Source organism: Ranitomeya variabilis, chromosome 5 (assembly GCF_051348905.1).
Source record: "Ranitomeya variabilis isolate aRanVar5 chromosome 5, aRanVar5.hap1, whole genome shotgun sequence".
Classification (NCBI taxonomy): Eukaryota; Metazoa; Chordata; class Amphibia; order Anura; family Dendrobatidae; genus Ranitomeya; species Ranitomeya variabilis.
The window spans coordinates 123,888,390-123,908,564 of NC_135236.1; the positions used below are offsets into that span (position 1 = coordinate 123,888,390).

At 43.9% G+C, this 20,175-nt stretch overlaps 1 protein-coding gene across 8 annotated transcripts in view; it reads left to right on the forward strand.

Moving 5' to 3' along the window:
- The window catches only part of MORF4L1 (mortality factor 4 like 1), a 73,286-nt gene that overhangs the window by 11,745 nt on the left and 41,366 nt on the right, over window positions 1–20,175 (forward strand). For 2 of the 8 annotated variants that reach the window (XM_077263200.1, XM_077263204.1), the window contains exons 2-4: window positions 3,899–3,945; window positions 6,672–6,739; window positions 13,411–13,497. In XM_077263200.1, coding sequence (XP_077119315.1) covers window positions 3,899–3,945; window positions 6,672–6,739; window positions 13,411–13,497 — 202 coding nt within the window. Of the gene's footprint in view, window positions 1–3,898; window positions 3,946–5,870; window positions 5,979–6,042; window positions 6,091–6,671; window positions 6,740–13,410; window positions 13,498–20,175 lie in introns of all 8 variants that reach the window. The other 6 variants (XM_077263205.1, XM_077263202.1, XM_077263206.1 and 3 more) reach the window with 6 other exon arrangements.

Here is a 20,175-nt window from a genome sequence, read left to right on the forward strand (position 1 = left end):
AGCCTCATTATAAATCCGTGTGTGTATCCCTGGTAACCATAAACCAATGGTAAGGTGTGTTATATCATGCACATTGTCGCCCCACCTATCAGGTCAGGCTATATATCCCATTCAATCACATGCATAGGGACCACCAATCAATATCTAACCCATGTTAAACCAATCCCAAACGTTAACCAGATTGCATTGCAGCTTACATCCACCAATCATATCGCATGGATGCATAATGTTTACTAACATCCCCTCACCAATAGAAAAACCGCTGATGCCGACACCATGTGCACTTCCTCCAATCGATCGTCGGCCACAGAAACTGAACGCCGATGCTCCATGGTTACCAGGGATACACACACGGATTTATAATGAGGCTGCTGCGGGTGTTTTTGGGCATTTTACTGCTTAATATGAAATGATTTCTTTGATTCTGCCTTGATAGTTATTATGTATATGAGCTGTATTATCTGTATGTGTATTTTTGTATTGTTTTTTATGATATTTATGATGTAGGTGGTGTCTTTGTGGGGATTGGTGGATGTTAATCCACTCCCTATAAAAGTCCACCATTACCAATGTTTTTTATGCTTGATAAAGACCCATGTGGGTTGAAACGTTGCACTTGGCAAATAAAGGAATTCGTTTTTGAACACTTTCACCTGGACTGGATGCTGTCCTTCATTTCTTACTTGGTCGCTGCAGGGTTTATGTCCAGAATGTATGGGGCCTAGCATCCTTATGCCTTTGGATGTATTCCTTGTCGATGGGTACTCTTGTACAAGTCAGTACTGGAGCTCTGGTCAATGATGACATCTGTAATGTTTGCTTACAAAGTGCTCTTTGGCCTCTGTGTAAATACTGTCAGAGATGCTTATCCATTCATCTTCCATGTTTTAACTTTCCCAGTTGTAAATTAATGTGGTAAAGCCCCTTTTTTTTTTTTTTTTTTTTTTTTTTTTTTAACGTTGCTAGCACATAATGCCCTCTACTCCTATTCTCGCTTTTTGTTGGGGAGCAAAGCGTGCTACTGCTCTGATCCCTCTCCATAAGACATTTAATGCTTCACTTATGATCCTGATACACAGCTAGCTTTAGTAATGGCCTACAGGCAGGTGAAGAAAAGATGTTGTGGTGTTTAAGGTTTTGCAAACTAACAAATATTAACCCATTATCTACCAATGTCCTTTTCTTGGGACGCCTAATCTTTAGCTTCTAGCAACTAAGATTTTATAATTAGGTCCAATTTTTTGTGTTTGTAAAATGAATGTTTTCAAAATAGGAAATCAAGTCATTGTCGTTGTTAATTGAATATTGGGATGCCCTTTTCTGAAAAATCCGTACTTTAAAAATTTTAATTTTGCAAGTAATGGGTTAAATCTTCATCTGGCTTTATTGTGAGGAAAATAAGAGACCCCTATATTCAGATCATACTCCTAAAATTAATTTGCACACCAGACCTTAAAATTGCCCCCCTTAGGCTACTGTCACACATCAGGTGTTCACTGTCAGGCTAAATCCGGTTAAATTTCAAAAAACTCGGATCCGGCGAATGTTGCCGCCAGATCCAGTTTTTCTTTTTTTTTTTTTTCCCATAGACTTGCATTAGTGCCGGATGACATTGCGTTTCGTCCGGTTTTCGCCGGATCTGGCAAATCCATAGCAACGTTTTTTTGTCTCCGGCGAAAAAGCCGGAAGAGCCGGATTCGGCACTTCCGGCTGTTTACTAGAAAGGAAACATATGGGTGCCGGATCCGGAAAATGACCCATTCCGGCGCCGGATTCTGTTTTTTTTTTAAACTGTGCATGCCCCCAATTTTTTTTTTTTTTTTTTTATCCAATAATCTAGATATGATGGCAGGATCCGTCGCATCAGTTTTTCACAATCTGCGCCGGATCCGGTTCTTCCAACATTCGCTGGATTGTGCCTGATGCAAAAAACCTGATGTGTGAAAGTAGCCTTACATCGAGAGTCAGACTGCAGTTTCCTAAATTGATTTCTTACTGCCGTCATGGTGGATTCAACCAGAGAACCATATTAGTATAGATTACATATCTTCTACTGCTGTCCATAGTGCAGTGTGACTTGTATGACAGGACATCAATTTCATCATGGCCATAAACCTCCCGCCTCCTCACGTGATTTCTGGAAGTGGTTGGGGCAACTGAGTAGCTGAATTTACAAACAAAAAACAAAAAAAAAGTGCTAAGGGTAACATTAGTCCACACTTGGCTGCAAGCTAAACTTCAGCTGTAGATCCACTACATGGATACATTGGAGACACTACCGTCCTCCAGTGCATATATGGTACCAGGGCTGTAGGGGCTGCACATGATTTTTATTTTTTTTTGCCATTGACTTTTTGCAGTGGATCTTCCTTGAGTACTCTGAGGGCAGCATGATGTCGAGGCTGAGACACTAATTCCAGTGATGCGTCCCTTACAAGGCTGTGTTGTTGTGCTGCCCCACCACTGGTTAGCGGCTTGCTGCCAATCAGCAGGGTTATACAGAGCTCAGCATTAAGAGAACTGCTAGATCTGCAGCAGAAAAATAGTGTATGATATCCAAAATGACAACATGCATACCAGTGAGTGACACACCGCTGGAATTGGGGTCTGTACCCCTGTACGCTGACAGATTCCCTTTAAGAATGGATGAATCACTGGTGGAAAACTGAAGTTAAAAGTATGTCTTGAGTCTGTGTGCTGTCTGTACATGAATGTTCATGTCTAAGGGATGTGTGAATGCAGTCTAATACAATATTATTTAGATAGCCCCAACATATTCCACAGCACTTTTCCAATTGAGTGGGGACACATACAAACACATTCCGAAGTAACACACAGTTCAAGAGTTACTTTCTATATTATATATTATTATTTCTATAAGGCAATAGGCAATGCAATAGGTAGAAAGTGCTTGTCATCTACGGTCCAGCCATAATTATAATGGGGTATTTCAAATAAGCTGCGTGATCCGGTCATCAGCCAGTAGCTAAGTACCGTTAGCAAGTGCTATAGGGTGCATGGAGGATTATGGAGACACAGGATACACAGGACAGACTGGGATTCTGAACAACATTTTGAACAGGAGAACATGGAAGAATTAGATTAGTGAAGTGAGGTACTAGGCTGGTCTAAAGAGATATTTTTAAACCACGCTTAAAAATGTGGCTGCTAGGTATTAATCGGATCTCCTGGGGTTGTACATTTTCAGAAAAATGGTGCAGCGCGAGAGACGTCTTGGAGATGGGAGGTTTGGATTATGGAGGATGTTAGTCTTGGATTGATTGCAGAATGGAGAACGTGAGTAAGGCGATAGACAGATGAAAGAGGAGATAGTGGTGCAGAACTGTGAAGAGCTTTGTGGGTGAGAACGATAAGTTTGTATTGTATTCTGTAGTTGATGGCAACCAGTGCAATGACTGGCACAAGGTGGAGGCATCGGTCTAGTGACTGGACAGAAATGACTGGTTGCTACTTTCAAGATGGATTGGAGGAGAATATTTGGTTAGAGGGAGACCAGTTAGTAGAGAGTTGCAGTAGTCCAGACGAGAGTGAGTAAGGGCGACAGCCTTTTTGCAGTTACAAAGGTGAGAAAAGATGAGCCCAATAAGAGCTTCCATGTAGTATAATGAAATGGTTCACATTCAACACGAAAACTCCACAACATTCATACTTGTCCGGGTACGTAGTAAGTCCTTGGTGGGTGGGTGTTTAACAGTCCAACCTGCAATGTACTCTATACTGAATACTAGCATGACCTATAGGGAGACCTAGTTTACTTTCTATCCCAATCTTCCATAACCTGTTCCCTCTTATCGGAGTCTGTCGTGTGTGTTTTACGTGCTGTTACACGAGTCTGAGGTTTCTTTTGCTCCTGACTATACACATATTCATGTTACAGGTGAGCGTGTCTTGTGCTTTCACGGGCCTCTTCTATACGAAGCTAAGGTATGTCACTTGTGCTACCTTTTTTCTTACAGTACTTCTTGGTTAAATATTGAAAATTAATAAAAAAGAAATACAGTGCATTTTCTCAATAAAGAGTTAATTGGCCAATTTTATGTTTTTTTTTTTTTTTTGTTCTGCATTATGCTAAAGGTTATTACAGTGAGGGGCACACTACTTCCTCTGCTAATTATCTATGGTCCTCCATTTTGTTTTCCATTGTTTCACCCCATGCTTCCTAGTGGCATGTTTTAATCTTAATTTAATAACTGAAGTCTACAGCTCTGTTGGGGGGATGTCTGAATTCTGCTTCTTAGGTGGGTTCAGAAGGAACCCCCAATGGTGTCACTTGCGTGTGACTGAAATGTGACCTGAGCTCTGCCTAACTGGTCTCCAAGAAAATCCACTGTATGTTGTGGTGGTTGGGAGCTCGCTTGCCACATTGGCTCCCCCATGAATGGAATTGTCAGACTGCTCTTGAGTATGTTATGAATTGCTTATAGAAATGGTGACCAATCTTGTTTTCTGAAGTTTTTCAAAAAGTTGTTAGATGGTAATGTCCAATGCAGTATTCATGTGACTGCTGCAGGCAATCGCTGTCCGCAAGGAAAAGGTTGTACCAAGTTTGAAATGTATCACTTATCCATAGGATAGAGGGTACCTTCCCAATGGCTGGGGGTGTCTGACCACTGGGACCCCCTGAGAACTGGGGAGGTGTGAATGTAGCAGTGGTCTATCTTGCACCCCTCTGCCCCATTCATCCTCTATGGGACTGCTGGAGGTAACAGAGCCCAGCTTACAGCTGGTTATCTGCACTCCCATTAAGAATGAATAGAACGGATGTGAGCGTGAACTCACTGCTCCATTCACACAGCCCTGGTTCTCTGGATCTGTGGGAGTCCCAGAGATTGGACCCCCAACTATTGGGACAATATCCCTTATTTTTTTTGGATAAGGGGTTACTTCCAAACTTGGAGCAACCCATTTAATATCAAATGCCAGAACACCACTACTACTCTAAGGATATGTGCCCATGTTGCGGATTCCATTGTGGATTTTTGCGCGCGGATTCTGAAAAATCCGCAGGTAAAACGCCCTGCGTTTTTAGCTGTGGATTTTGTGCATATTTCACCCGTGTTTTTACACCTGCGGATTCCAATTATGAAACAGGTGTAAAACGCTGCGGAATCCGCACAAAGAATTGACATGCTGCGGAAAATAAACCGCATCGTTTCCGCGCTGAATTTTCCGCAGCATGTGCTGTGCACTGCGGATTTGATTTTCCATCGGTTTGCATGGTACTGTACAAGGCATGGAAAACTGCTGCAAATCCGCAGCCAAATCCGCAACGTGTGCACATACCCTAAATGTACACATTGTCAATGGATTTCTGTTCCTGCGTAGACCTAGTACATAATGAATTTATAAAGCTTCAGGTGTAGGAAACAGATCAGTTAGGAGGCCAGCAGTACTGCTTGCTTACAATGAATTCATTCCGCGTGTCATTAGTGCCTAGTGGGGGTAGTGGCCGGCGGTCACCTCCTGCTTTCTCTGAGGTCAATGCACAGTCCCAAGGTAAGGCTGCAATGTGGCCGCTTAACAAAAGTCAGTGACTTTCAGCTTTTTCTTGTAAATTCCTTGCAATTTGCCTGCTTATTAATGGCCAGCGATTTCAACTTCCAGCCCAGAATGACTTCCACTAGAGAAAAACTAGTGTAATTATTAAATGAAAACCTGCAACGTATTTTTCACCTTTCATGGGTCAAGCGACCACAATAAGCAGCTGCCGCTTGCATTTACCTGCTGCCTAGAGGGACCATGTATAAAGTCCCAGCTTTCTTTCTTTGCTGAAACTTTGTAAAGTTGTCAATGTTAGTGATGTGTTCTGTCTTCATAGTTTTTTCTTTCTTTGCTCTTGGTATATGCAGCTCGATACTGGCTCCTTTCAGAGATAATCATAGAAGGCCCCAGTCAGCAAAAGTTGAGATAGCAGAACCGATATAAGTCAGTATTTACTACCCATTAATCTTTCACAGGTATGCATAGTTGTCTCTTATATGATTTAACTATTAATTTTATTTTCGATTCCCCTTTGAACAGGGTTGGAAGAATAATATAAAGACATTCATGCAAAATATTTTCTGAAAGGTTGGCACCTTAGAATTCAGGATATTACTTAGGCTGGTTTAAATGAGTTGTCATTTAACGTAAGGGGTATTTCAGCAAAATATGCTTATGCACTGCCACTGGATGTGTCATTAAGGCTGGGGCTAACCGGCAACACTGAACAAAGATCGCACAATGTCGCTGCATAATGTAAGCAAATCGCAGCAACTCGAGAGTCAGAAAAACAAAGCAGAGGCTGGGACAGTCTGCACAGCACCTCCCTTTATCATAGTGTATGAGCAAAGGAGGACCATTCTCGCCCCTATTCATCCTGTGGTTTGTGGGACCCCCATTGTTGTCCCCCACAGATCATATGTTTGACTTATATTTTTTTGGGTGTGCCATATTTTTATTTGTCTATTTCTCTGAATACCCCTTTATGTTGAAAGCAAGAGTGTTATAAGCATTATACGTTTTAAAGGTTTTTCATGGCAATTGTTTACTTATTATTTCTACTGAATATTAATAATCCTCGTTAAATCTACGTTTGGCACATTAATGAACTGCAGTCCTTGTATTGTATTCCATGAATCTTGAATTGAACCCTGGCTTTTCTTCTGCAGTGTGTGAAAGTCTCCATTAAGGACAAGCAGGTGAAGTACTTCATTCACTACAGTGGATGGAATAAGAAGTAAGTTAATACGCATGTGTAAATATGAAGAAAAATGAGAATCTAGGGCCTCATTTAGATGTTCGAGAGTCACCTTTGAGTTAGTGTTACTGGCAGAACGCACACCCACCATGGGACTGTTAACACATGTCGTTAATGTTTTCAGAACCAAGTAGGTCCGCCAACAAAATCTGAGACCTGCCTGGTTTTTATTCGAAACACGAATCTACAGGTGCTTCTCACTAAATTAAAATATTATCGAAAAGTTAATTTATTTCAGTTCAATACAAAAAGTGATCTATTTCAAATGTTTATTTCTGTTAATGTTGATTATGGCTTACAGCCAATGAAAACCCTAAATTATTTATCTCAGTAAATTAGAATAATTAACAAAAACACCTGCAAAGCCTTACAGGTGTTTTTACTGGAAGGAATAAGTGTGGTAGAACAAGGTGCACAAGCAACCGGGATAACCACAGCCTTGAAAGGATTAAGAAAAGGCCATTAAAAAATTTGGGGGAGATTCACAAGGAGTGGACTGCTGCTGGAGTCATTGCTTCAAGAGCCACCACACACAGACGTATCCAGGACATGGACTACAAGTGTCGCATTCCTTGTGTCAAGCCACTCATGAACAAAAGACAATACCAGAAGCGTCTTACCTGGGCCAAGGAGAAAAAGACCTGGACTGCTGCTCAGTGGTCCAAGGTGTTTACAGATGAAAGTAAATTTTGCATTTCTTTTGGAAATCAAGGTCCCTGAGTCTGGAGGAAGAGTGGAGAGGCCACAATCCAAGCTGCTTTTGGTCTAGTGTGAAGTTTCCACAATCAGTGATGGTTTGGGGAGCCATATCATCTGCTGGTGTAGGTCCACTGTGTTTTATCAAGACCAAAGTCAGCGCAGCCGTCTACCAGGACATTTTAGAGCACTTCATGCTTCCCTCTGCCGACAAGCTTTTTGGAGATGGAAATATAATTCTTCAGCAGGACTTGGTACCTGTCCACACTGCCAAAAGTACCAATACCTACCGTATATACTCAAGTATAAGCCGACCCTCCCTAATTTTGCAACAAAAAAACTGGGAAAACTTACTGACTCGAGTATAAGCCTAGGGTGGAAAATGCATCAGCTACTGGTAAATTAAAAAAAAAAGAAAAAAAGATACCAGTAAAATTAATGGAGACATCAGTAGGTTAAGTGTTTTTGAATATCCATATTGAATCAGGAGCCCCATATAATACTCCATGCAGTTCTTTATGGCCCCATAGATGCTCCATATAATGCTCCATGCAGTTCTTTATGGCCCCATAGATGCTCCATATAATGCTCCATGCAGTTATGGCCCCATAAGATGCCCCATATAATGCTCCATGCCGTTCTTTATGGCCCCATAGACGCTCCATATAGCATTGTGCCAGATGTAATGCTGCTGCAATAAAAAAAAAAAAAAAAAAAAACATACTCGCCTCTTGTCGCTGCCCGCTGCTCCTCAGCGTCCCGTCTCTCCGCACTGACTGTTCAGGCAGAGGGCGGCGCGCACACGAATACGTCACCGCGCCCTCTGACCTGCAGTCACTGCAAGAGGACGAGAAGATGGAGCGGCGCCCGGTTGATGGAACGCGGTCAGGTGAATATGAAATACCTGCTCCCGACGCTGTCCCTGCCTGTCCCATGGTACCGCAGCTTCTTCCTGTAATGAGCGGTCACCGGTACCGCTCATTACAGTAATGAATATGCGGCTCCACACCTATGGGAGTGGAGTCCATATTCATTACTTTAATGAGCGGCACCACGTGACCGCTGAATAGAGGAAGAGCTGCAGCGCGGGAGACCATGGGACAGGCTGGGACCGCGTTAGGAGCGCCAGGAGCAGGTGAGTATGCGACAGTCCTCTCCCCCTCACCCGCCGACCATGACTCGAGTATAAGCCGAGAGGGGCACTTTCAGCCCAAAAATTTGGGGTGAAAATCTCGGCTTATACTCGAGTATTTACGGTAATTTAAAAACCGTATCACTGTGCTTGGTTGGCCAGCAAACTCGCCTGACCTTAACCCCATAGAGAATCTGAGGTATTATCAACAGGAAGATGAGACAACAAACCCAACAATGCAGACGAGCTGAAGGCTGCTATCAAAGCATCCTGGGCTTCCATAACTCCTCAGCAGTGCCACAGGCTGATCACCTCCATGTCACGCCTCATTGATGCAGTAATTAATGCAAAAGGAGCCCCGACCTAGTATTGAGTGCATTTACTGAACATACATTTCAATAGGCCAACATTTTTGATTTTAAAATTATTTTTCAAGCTGGTGTTATAAAGTATTCTAATTTACTGAGATAATGACTTTTGGGTTGTCCTTGGCTGTAAGCCATAATCTTCAACATTAACAGAAATACACTTGAAATAGATCACTCTGTAATGATTCTATATGAGTTTCACTTTTTGTATTGAACTGAAATAAATTAACTCTATGATATTCTAATTTGGTGAAAAGCACTTGTAATTACCCATGCAAGTCTATGGGTCCATAAAAATCAGAGTGCATGGATGATGTCTGTGTGATGTTTGTGATTTAACTTTTAAAGGTATAGGAGAAGTGCTATGCATTTTTTTTTTTCATGGAAGTTACACAAAATATTAAATGACCAATAGCACCACAACTTCATTCACCAATGTTATGTAACATATATTTGTATTTTAAGTTAATTGTTTGAATATCACATTACTTTCTGTGGGCGACAAAACTTTTGTCTTGCCAAAATCTGACCATTCTGTGTCCATTAACTGATCAATATTTCTGCATTGATGCCAATTTATTTTCTTAACCTAAACCACATTTTGGAGGGTTTCAGCTTTCAAAAGAATAATTTATACAACCAATGGATGAATTTAACATCGGGTTATAAGCTTTTATTTACAGAACATGGATAAGCGACATTACTTCTGTCAGGGAGTCTATATAGGGGGCAAAGTCCCCTACAACACTGTATAGCCCATTTATAATGCATTTTGTGAGTAAGGCTGCTTTCACACTTGCGTCCTGTGGCATCCGTCGCTATCCGTAGTTTTGGACAAAAAACGGATCCTGCAAATGTGCTCGCAGGATTCTTTTTTTGCCCATAGATTTGTATTGCCGACGGATCGCGACAGATGGCCACACGTCGCGTCCGTCGTGCACTGGATCCGTTGTGTTTTGGCGGACCGCCGTCACAAGAAAAGTTCAATGTAACTTTTTTTTGTACGTCGCGTCTGCCATTTCCGACCACATTTCCGACCACGCATGCGTGGCCGGAACTGCGCCCCCTCCTACCCGGGACATAGACTGGGCAGAGGATGCATTGAAAAACTGCATCCGCTGCCCACGTTGTGCACAATTTTCACAACGTCCGTTGGGCCGACGAATTGAGACGGCTCCGTACCGACGCAAGTGTGAAAGAAGCCTAACTGACTCCCTTAAGTTCTCAGGTCTGTACATGGAAATAAATGTATGACTTGGCTTATTATGGATGACCTGGTTACTGTACAAGTAACAAAACCAATATAGCTACAGTTGTGGCCAAAAGTATTGACACCCCTGCAATTCTGCCAGATAATTCTCAGTTTCTTCCTGAAAATGATTACAATCACAAATTCTTTGGTATTATTATCTTCATTTAATTTGTCTTAAATGAAAAAACACAAGAGAATGAAGCAAAAAGCAAAACATTGATCATTTCACACAAAACTCCAAAAATGGGCCAGACAAAAGTATTGGCACCCTCAGCCTAATACTTGGTTGCACAAACTTTAGCTAAAATAACTAACTGCGACCAACCGCTTCCAGTAACCATCAATGAGTTTCTTACAATGCTCTGCTGGAATTTTAGCCCATTCTTCTTTGGCAAACTGCTCCAGGTCCCTGATATTTGAAGGGTGCCTTCTCCAAACTGCCATTTTTAGATCTCTCCACATGTGTTCTATGGGATTCAGGTCTGGACTCATTGCTGGCCACCTTAGAAGTCTCCAGTGCTTTCTCTCAAACCATTTTCTAGTGTTTTTTGAAGTGTGTTTTGTGTCATTGTCCTGCTGTAAGACCCATGACCTCTGATGGAGACCCAGCTATCTCACACTGGGCCCTACATTATGCTGCAAAATTTGTTGGTAGTCTTCAGACTTCATAATGCCATGCACACGGTCAAGCAGTCCAGTGCCAGAGGCAGCAAAGCAACCCCAAAACATCAGGGAACCTCCGCCATCTTTGACTGTAGGGACCGTGTTCTTTTCTTTGAATGCCTCTTCTTTTTTTTTTTTTTTTCTTTTCTCCTGTTAAGGCCATGTTCACACGATCCTTTTTTTTGATCCTTTTTTTGATCCTTTTTTTTTTTTCAGGTCCTGATTTGGAAAACCCGCAGTGCAAAACTGCACTGCTGATTTTCCTGCAGTTTCTTCTGCAGATTCCTCTGCGGGTTTTCAACAGCACTTTCCTATTTGTGCCTGTTGAAAACAGGAGCTGAATCTGCAGAAAGAAGTGACATGGTACTTCTTCTTTTCTGCAGGCAAATCCTCGCGGATTTGCCTGAGAAAAAAAGGATAGTGGGCACAGCGGTTTTTGTTTTCCATAGAGTAACATTGGACTGTACCCTGCATGGAAAAAGGACCAAAAAAAAAAAGGATCAAAAAAAGGATCGTGTGAACATAGCCTAACTCTATGTTGATGCCTTTGCCCAAAAAGCTCTACTTTTGTCTCATCTGACCAGAGAATATTCTTCCAAAACGTTTTAGGCTTTTTCAGGTAAGTTTTGGCAAACTCCAGCCTGGCTTTTTTATGTCTCGGGGTAAGAAGTGGGGTCTTCCTGGGTCTCCTACCATACAGTCCCTCTTCATTCAGACGCCGACGGATAGTACGGGTTGACACTGTTGTACCCTCGGACTGCAGGGCAGCTTGAACTTGTTTGGATGTTAGTCGAGGTTCTTTATCCAACATCCGCACAATCTTGCGTTGAAATCTCTTGTCAATTTTTCCTTTTCCGTCCACATCTAGGGAGGTTAGCCACAGTACCATGGGCTTTAAACTTATTGATGACACTGCGCACAGTAGACACAGGAACATTCAGGTCTTTTGAGATGGACTTGTAGCCTTGAGATTGCTCATGCTTCCTCACCATTTGGTTTCTCAAGTCCTCAGACAGTTCTTTGGTCTTCTTTCTTTTCTCCATGCTCAATGTGGTACACACAAGGACACAGGACAGAGGTTGAGTCAACTTTAATTATTGCCCCATAGCTGTGCCATATAGTGCTCTGCACCATTATTGCCCCATAGCTGTGCCATATAGTGCTCTGCACCATTATTGCCCCATAGCTGTGCCATACAGTGCTCTGCACCGTTCATAATTGCCCCATAGCTGTGCCATATAGTGCTCTGCACCATTATTGCCCCATAGCTGTGCCATATAGTGCTCTGCACCATAATTGCCCCATAGCTGTGCCATATAGTGCTCTGCACCATTATTGCCCCATAGCTGTGCCATACAGTGCTCTGCACCATTATTGCCCCATAGCTGTGCCATATAGTGCTCTGCACCATTATTGCCCCATAGCTGTGCCATATAGTGCTCTGCACCATTATTGCCCCATAGCTGTGCCATATAGTGCTCTGCACCGTCCATTATTGCCCCATAGCTGTGCTGCTGCTGCAATAAAAATAATAAATGACATACTCACCTGTCTTGCTTGCAGCTCCTCGGCGCCATCTTCCCGGCGTCTCTCTGCACTGACTGATCAGGCAGAGGGCGGCGCGCACACTATATGCGTCATCGCGCCCTCTGACCTGCACAGTCAGTGAGGAGAGAGAGACGCCGGGAAGATGGAGACAGCGCCCGGCGTGTGGAACGAGGACAGGTGAATATGTAATACTTACCTGCTCCCGGCGTCCCGCTCCTTCCCCCGGACAGCTGGTCTTCGGTGCCGCAGCCTCTTCCTCTATCAGCGGTCACCGTTACCCCTGATTAGAGAAATGAATTATGCGGCTCCGCCCCTATGGGAGGTGGAGCAGCCTATTCATTTCTCTAATGAGCGGTCCCACGTGACCGCTGAACAGGGGAAGAGGCTGCGGCACCCGGAGACCGTGGGACGGGCAGGGGGAGCGTCAGGATCGCCGGGACTAGGTAAGTATGCCTCAGCGCCCTCTCCCCCTCACCCACCGACCCCACCGCCGACCGTGACTCGAGTATAAGCCGAGGGGGCACTTTCAGCCCAAAAATTTGGGCTGAAAATCTCGGCTTATACTCGAGTATATACGGTAGCTGTCAGCGGCGCCGCGGACCGGCTGAAAAACCCCAACGGCCCGGTCCTGGTCCGCGGACCGGCGGTTGGGGACCTCTGCTCTATAGGGATTGAATGTTTCTTTTCGCTTTGGCATGTGAAAACTGCATAGTGAATGAGCGCTGGTCAACTTGGAACGATCAGCTCCCGTTACAGGCCACGATCTGTCCTCCCATATGTGCCATAGTCTCTGCTTAGGGCAGACTTTCAGTCGGGACGTGATCTTGGTGTTTGTGGCCATGCCTCGCAGCTCCTTTATGCAATTTTTCTGTTGATGTGCTTGGGTAATGGTGAAAAAAACGCAATGATGTGAAGATACATGAATGGGGTAAATTGCTGAACAAGGAGCAAATAGACACGATGGTGATGGTTCTTCTTTCTTTTTTTGCAGCTGGGATGAGTGGGTACCAGAGAGTAGAGTACTCAAATACGTGGACACTAATCTGCAAAAGCAAAAAGAACTTCAGAAAGCCAATCAGTAAGTGGAGTCCGACCTAAACGCTTGTGCTCGTTACCATCTCATGTTTTCTTAGCATGTGAGACTGCTTTATCACAATATGGCAGTATGTCTCAAGGCTTTGAAAAAAAGCAAAAAAACGGATTTAAAAGAAGAAAAAAACAGATTGTAGTTTTAGTTCCTTCACATAAACTGTCAAATTTTATCCTGCATGAAAAAGAAATAACGGTGATAGGCTTAAGCTGCGCCTCACAAACATCCTGCTCCCCTCCTCCATGTTCAGTTGACCACTGTAGACTGGGAATTGATGTGAAAAAGGGGCATTATTTTGGCAGCTTCTGGACAGCTGTGTAGTCAGCAGCCGCCTTGTTTCTTGTAGTGTGAGAACCTATAGTACATGGAACACTTGGCAACTTGCAAGTTCATGACCTTGGACGTTGATGGGTGCGTGGACGTATGGATACGTCATATCTTTAAAGCGAGACTTCGGTCACGTTGATGGCATTAAAATGCCTGCTGAATCTTCCAGCAGGGCATCGGGTGTCATCGTCCCAGGTGGAGGCGCTGCCCCTCGCGCAGTTACGATCGATCGCTGTGATTGGCTGTTCAGATTGATCATACAGTTTTTCAGGCAATGAAATTGCCTGAAACACACATGTCCAGGCTGGAGCCTAGCAATGCCGGCGTCACCAGGGCCAGCTCTGTTTGATGCGATTGGGCGATGACGTCAATGGCACCAATTAGAGCGCACAGAGGAGATACGACCTCTGTATGATCGTCCTGCGCTTCCTCATTCTAGCTTCGGACATGTGCAGGGTGGTCAAACTGTTATGCCAAACGGTGCTTGGTCTTGTAGTGCCACACACTTTTTGAAGTCTGTGCCATCACTTCTGCTGGTGCTGCTGCTGTTGTAAAGATATTTCTGATCCCTGATCTTTCCTAATCCACCCCAATCCCTGTTTTTCCCCTCTCCCTAACCCTCTCCCAAACCCTCACCCCATCCCCCCTTTGCTGCCAAGCGCTGATTAGTACTTGATTGTTTGATTTTTGGCAGTTATTTTCTTTTTTTTTTGTCCATCCTGCAGCCACCGAGCGCTGATCAGTGATGCAAATCACTCACCGGCACCGCTGTTTTCCAGGACCTTTATTTTTATTTTTTTGTCCCTGTCTATTTCTCACCCTTGCACCACCTCCATGGGTGCATCCTATGGCTGCTGATCAGATTCACATCACTAATTGGCATCCACTCTCACTTTTGGCAAGGATTTTTTTTCCCGTCTTTTCCCTTTCCTTTTTTGCACCACATCCGTGCACGCGTCCTAAAGTGCTGGTCGGTGACTGACATGACCGACCAGCCTCCGTTTGTTTTTTTTGTTTTTGTTTTTATTAGTTAATAGGTTAAGGACATTTGCATGTTAATGATCAGGCCATTTTTTACAATTCTGACCATCTGACCACTGTCCCTTTTGAGGTAAAAACTTGAACGCTTCAACGGATCTTGGTGATTCTGAGATTGTTTTTTTGTGACATATTGTACTTCACGTTAGTGGTAAAATTTCTTTGATATAACTTGTGTTTATTTGTGTAAAAAAAAAAAAAATTTGGTGAACATTTTGCATTTTTAAAACTTTGAATTTGTATGCCCTTAAAACAAAAAAGTCACACAAAATAGTTAATAAATAACATTTCCCACATATCTACTTTACATCAGCACAATTTTGGAAATACATTTTTTTTTTTTTTTGTTTTGTTACTAAGTTATAAGGGTTAAATGTTGACCAGCCATTCCTCATTTTTACAACAAAATTCACAAAAACATTTTTTTTTTTTTTAGGGACCACCTCACATTTTAAGTCACTATAAGGGGTCTTTATGTCAGAAAATACCCAAACGCGACACCATTCTAAACTGCACCCCTCAGGCTGATCAAAACCACATTCAAGAAGTTTATTAACCCTTCAGGTGCTTCACAGGAGCAGAAGCAATGTGGAAGGAAAAAAATGAACATTTTAACTTTATTTGTCACAAAAATGATCTTTTAGCAACAATTTTTTATTTTTTATTTTCTCAAGTGTAAATTGAGAAATTGAACCCCAAAAGTTGTTGTCCAATTTGTCTTGAGTACGCAGATACCCCATATGTGGGGGGGACCACTGTTTGGGCGCACGGCAGGGCTTGGAAGGGAAGGAGCGCCGTTTGACTTTTTCAACGCAGAATTGGCTGGACTTGACATTAAACGCCCCACAAGTGACCCCATCTTGGAAACTAGACCCCCCCTAAGGAACTTATCTAGATGTGCGGTGATAACTTTGAACCCCCAAGTGTTTTACTAAAGTTTTATAATGCCCGGGTGTGAAAATACAAAATCCTATTCCCCCCCCCCCCCCCCCCCAAAAAAAAAAAATGATCTTTTAGTCCTCAATTTCTAATTTTCCCAAGGGTAACAGGAGAAATTGGACCCCAAAAGCTGTTTTCCAATTTGGAGTACGCTGGTACCCCACATGTGGGAGAACTACTGTTTGGGCACATGTCGGGGCTCGAAAGGGAAGTAGTGACGTTTTGGAATGCAGACTTTGATGGAATGGTCTGCAGGTGTCATGTTCCGTTTGCAGAGCCCCTGATTTGCCTAAACAGTAAAAAACAAAAAAACAAAAATTAAAAAAAGTGACATCATTTTGGAAACTAGACCCCCAAGGAACTTATCTAGATGTGCCCCCTTTTTTTGGAACTAATCTACAGTTCCTGTAAATTAAATTAGTAGTGCATGGAGTGTGGTCCAATTTGAAGCAATCCTTCATATGCAGGCCAGGTTTGTTGGGGCAGGTGTCGCGTTGATAGATGGTGTCCTTGCGTATTCCCCCTTTGTAACACTCGGCATCTTTTTTGCAGCTTACCTTTTTTTTTTTTTTTTTTAATTCCAGTTGGCGGGACCACCCCCGGAAAATGCTGACCTGGTGCGATACGAGCACCTTCAGTTCCATAAGTACTGGGGCCCGCTCCTTCCCTCATGCCAAATATCAGGGCCTTCACCACTACCTCCTGGAATTGAAGGTACGACGTATTGGTGTGGAGTGCACATCGTGACAGCAGGAAAGCGTTGAGCATTGCCATTTGTACAATGTACACAGACAGCTTTTTGTACCACACCTTGGCCTTTCTCAAAGCACTGTACAGTTGGAGGAGTTGATCAGAGAGATCAACGTCCCTCATGTTTTTGTTGTACCCCAGTACACAGTCTGGTTTGCAGACCTGTGTAGAGGTACCTCGTGCAGTGCTGAGGGCACTGCCACTACCGTGTATGGTGGTCAATAGAAGGACATCCCTCTTGTCCTTGTACTTGACCACCAGCAGGTGGCCACTACATTAGGCTCTACTGTCACCCTTTCTGAGCGTCTGTCCAAGTAGCGTCTTCGGGAGGCCTCTCTGATTTTTGCGGACAGTACTGCAGGCTGCGGTATCTCGCGCAGAGAGGGATTTGTAGAGTCAGATGCTGGAATAAAAATTATCAGTATAGAGGTGATAACCTTTATCCAGCAGTGGGTGCACCAAATCCCACACAATCTTCCCACTCACTCCCAGGACAGGAGGACACTCAAACGGTTCAGTTATGGTGTCCTTCCCTTTGTAGACTCTAAAGCTGTAGGTGTAACCTGAGGTACTCACACAGCTTGTAGAGTTTGATTCCGTACCTGGCCCTCTTGCTGGGCAGGTACTGACAAAATCCAAGCCTTCCCTTAAAATGAACCAAGGACTCATCCACGCAGATGTCCCTTTGGGGCACGTACACTTCAGCAAACTTTTTGTTGAAGTGTTCGATCACCGGCCGAACTTTGAACAGACTGTCAAAGTTGGGGTCATCTAGTGCGGGACACTGCGTTATCGGAATAATGCAGGAATTTATGGATGGCCTCAAAACACGTCCAGACCATGACCATTCGGAACACTGGAGTGTTATATAAAATATCAACACTCCAATATTGCCGAATTTCTGGCTTTTTCAGGATCCCTATATGAAGGACCAGACCCCAAAACTGCATAATTTCAACTGTGCCTACAGGAGACCAGTTAGAATATGATGAACCGGGGATTCGTTCCAAAAATTCACGAGCATACAAATTAGTTTGCTCCACCATGATGTTAATAAAATCCTCAGAGAAAAAGACTTTGAAAAAGTCTATTTCCGTGATGCCGGTGGTGTCAAACTTGATTCTTTTTTCTGCCACAAAATCAGGAATCGGTGGCTCGCAATTTTCGGGTGGCAAGGTCCATATGGGGTCTGCAGTGGGGTGCGCTGGTTTATCTTCAGGAATGGTGGGTGCTGCCTCATCTTCTGTTCTGGGGCGTCTACGTGGCGGTTCTGCAGGACCCGAGGAGGAAGCGTATGAAGAATCAGAAAAGTAAAGAAATGTGGGAACATCTCCCTCGCTATCAGTGTCAGAGGCAAGGAAAGAATATACCTCCTCCGCTGAATAGCGCTGTTGTGACGGGTGGGACAATTTTATTTTATTTTTTTGTGAATATGGTATGGTGCTTGGGTGTACTTTATTGATAACTGTATGTGTGGGGGGATAGTGATTGGTGCAAACTATTTTCTGAAAAGAAAAAGCTAAAGGAAAAAAAGCAAATAGGGAGAAAAATATACCTGTGAAAAGAAAAATCTAAAACCGCAGGCCCTAGCTCTGATAAGTGAACTGCGTCACTTATCAAACGCAACCTGACGCTTGCAAAGTCTGCATTCCAAAAGTCATGCTTTTCCCTTCCGAGCCCTGCCGTGCACCCAAATAGTAAATGTTCTTCACATATGGGGTCCATTTTGTCCTTTTACACTTGTGGAAAAATAAAAATAAAAAATGTGGGTGTAGAGTAAGATTTCGTGGGGGGGGGGGGGGAAGTTAAATGTTCATTCCCCCCCCCCCCTTTCCACATTCCATCAATTCCTGTGAAGCACCTGAAGGATTAATAAACTTCTTGAATGTGGTTTGGAGCATCTTGAGGGGTGTAATTTTTAGAATGTCACTTTTTTGAGTATTTTTCCCCTCACCCATGACAGCACACCTGAGAGAGAAATCCGCCTATGTAGGACAGGAAACTTATTGAAATAAAAGGGGGGTACCTCTCCCCGCTTCAGTTGGATTTCCTGTCCTGATGGAAATCCTCGTGTTGAGACCTGGGCCGGTTGAAGTTTATTTTTGTCCATACTTACCCACTCCTGTCTTGGCACTGAAAGAAAAGGCAGAGTACCTGTATTATGGCCTTCAGGTGTTGGAGGCGCCATCTGGTGGGCCTTGGCGGGCGTCATGGGCCATGCGGCTCTTGTGCATCTGCCTCACAGCTCTCCCTCCTGTCTTTTGGCCGCAGCTCTGTAGTGAGCCTGGTAATCGGTGGTGCGCTTCCCTGACATCGTGTGCAAAGCATGCTGGGAATGAGCATTATGTCAGTGGGGGTGCGCCTGAGCCAAGATGGTGGCGCCCTGGGCGAAAAAGCCATCCGGGACACGTGGAGACTTCACGTGTCCTGGCAGGGAGGGGACGCTTTGTTGGGCACCGGAGGAGGAAAGCGCAGTGGATCCCTCTTAGGCCGGGGTCACACTTGCGAGTGTGATCTGAGAAACTCACATCAAGTCCCGACACTGCCGCCGGCACTCAGGACCGGAGTATGCGGCTGCATAGAAATACATGCTGCCGCACACTCTGGTCCCGAGTGCCAGCGGCAGTGCCAGGTATTAATGCGAGAGGCTCGCATTGAGCTCGCAAGTGTGACCCCGGCCTTATAAGTAGGGATGACCACAGAAGAAGCGCTTATGTCGGAAGCTTCTCATCATGGAGGATCCTATAGGACAGCAGGAGCAGTAGCCTTTGCAGCATCAGCAGTCACCTATACCTGCAAATGGTCACCAGCTCGCCAAAGTCACTTCAAATGTGACCCGTGTTGAACGCAGCTAGTTGGAATTTCTTTTTTTCTCTGCATCATCAAATGACACATGCGGAGGCATCCGCATACATCCGCACTACCTGCGTACCTAATGTTAAAGATGGGTACACAGGCCGCATGCAGACGTAGGCGGAGCTTAGTGGCAGAGGTGTGGCCGTGGGCGGGGTTTCATGGAGGAAGTCCGCAGCTCAGCAAAACGCTAGTGTGAAACTAGCCTAACTTCCTATCAACAAAAAAAGTTTCAAGAATTGTTGTAGACATGTGGAAAATGTTGTTTAACTATTTTCTGTGACCACTCTGATTTCTGAACATAAAAAATTGAAAGTTTGCAAATTGCTAAATTTCTTTACCCCCCCACAAATAAACGCAAATCATATCAAACAAATGTTACCACTGTCATGAAGTACAATGTCATGAGAAAACAATTTTTCAATCACTGGGATTCATTGAAGCATTCCAGAGTTACCACTTAAAGTGACAGTGGTCAGAATTGTAAGATTTAGCCTGCTCACAGGTGAAAACAGGCTTGTGGGGTGTGTGACGGGGTTAAGGCGCCAGAGTGTAAAATATCTTAAAATAATAAGCCATAAGTAACACAGCAGGAAGTTCCCTGCGCTACCTATTGGGAAGGTTGGCATTGTTTGCGACCGATGTCCATAATGAAAGGTATAATGCCCCCACTGTGCAGATAATTAGAGATGTGCCAGCAGCTAGTGGGTACATGCTCAGGAAGATTAGTGCCTGAAGTACAGCTTCACATGTAAAGCG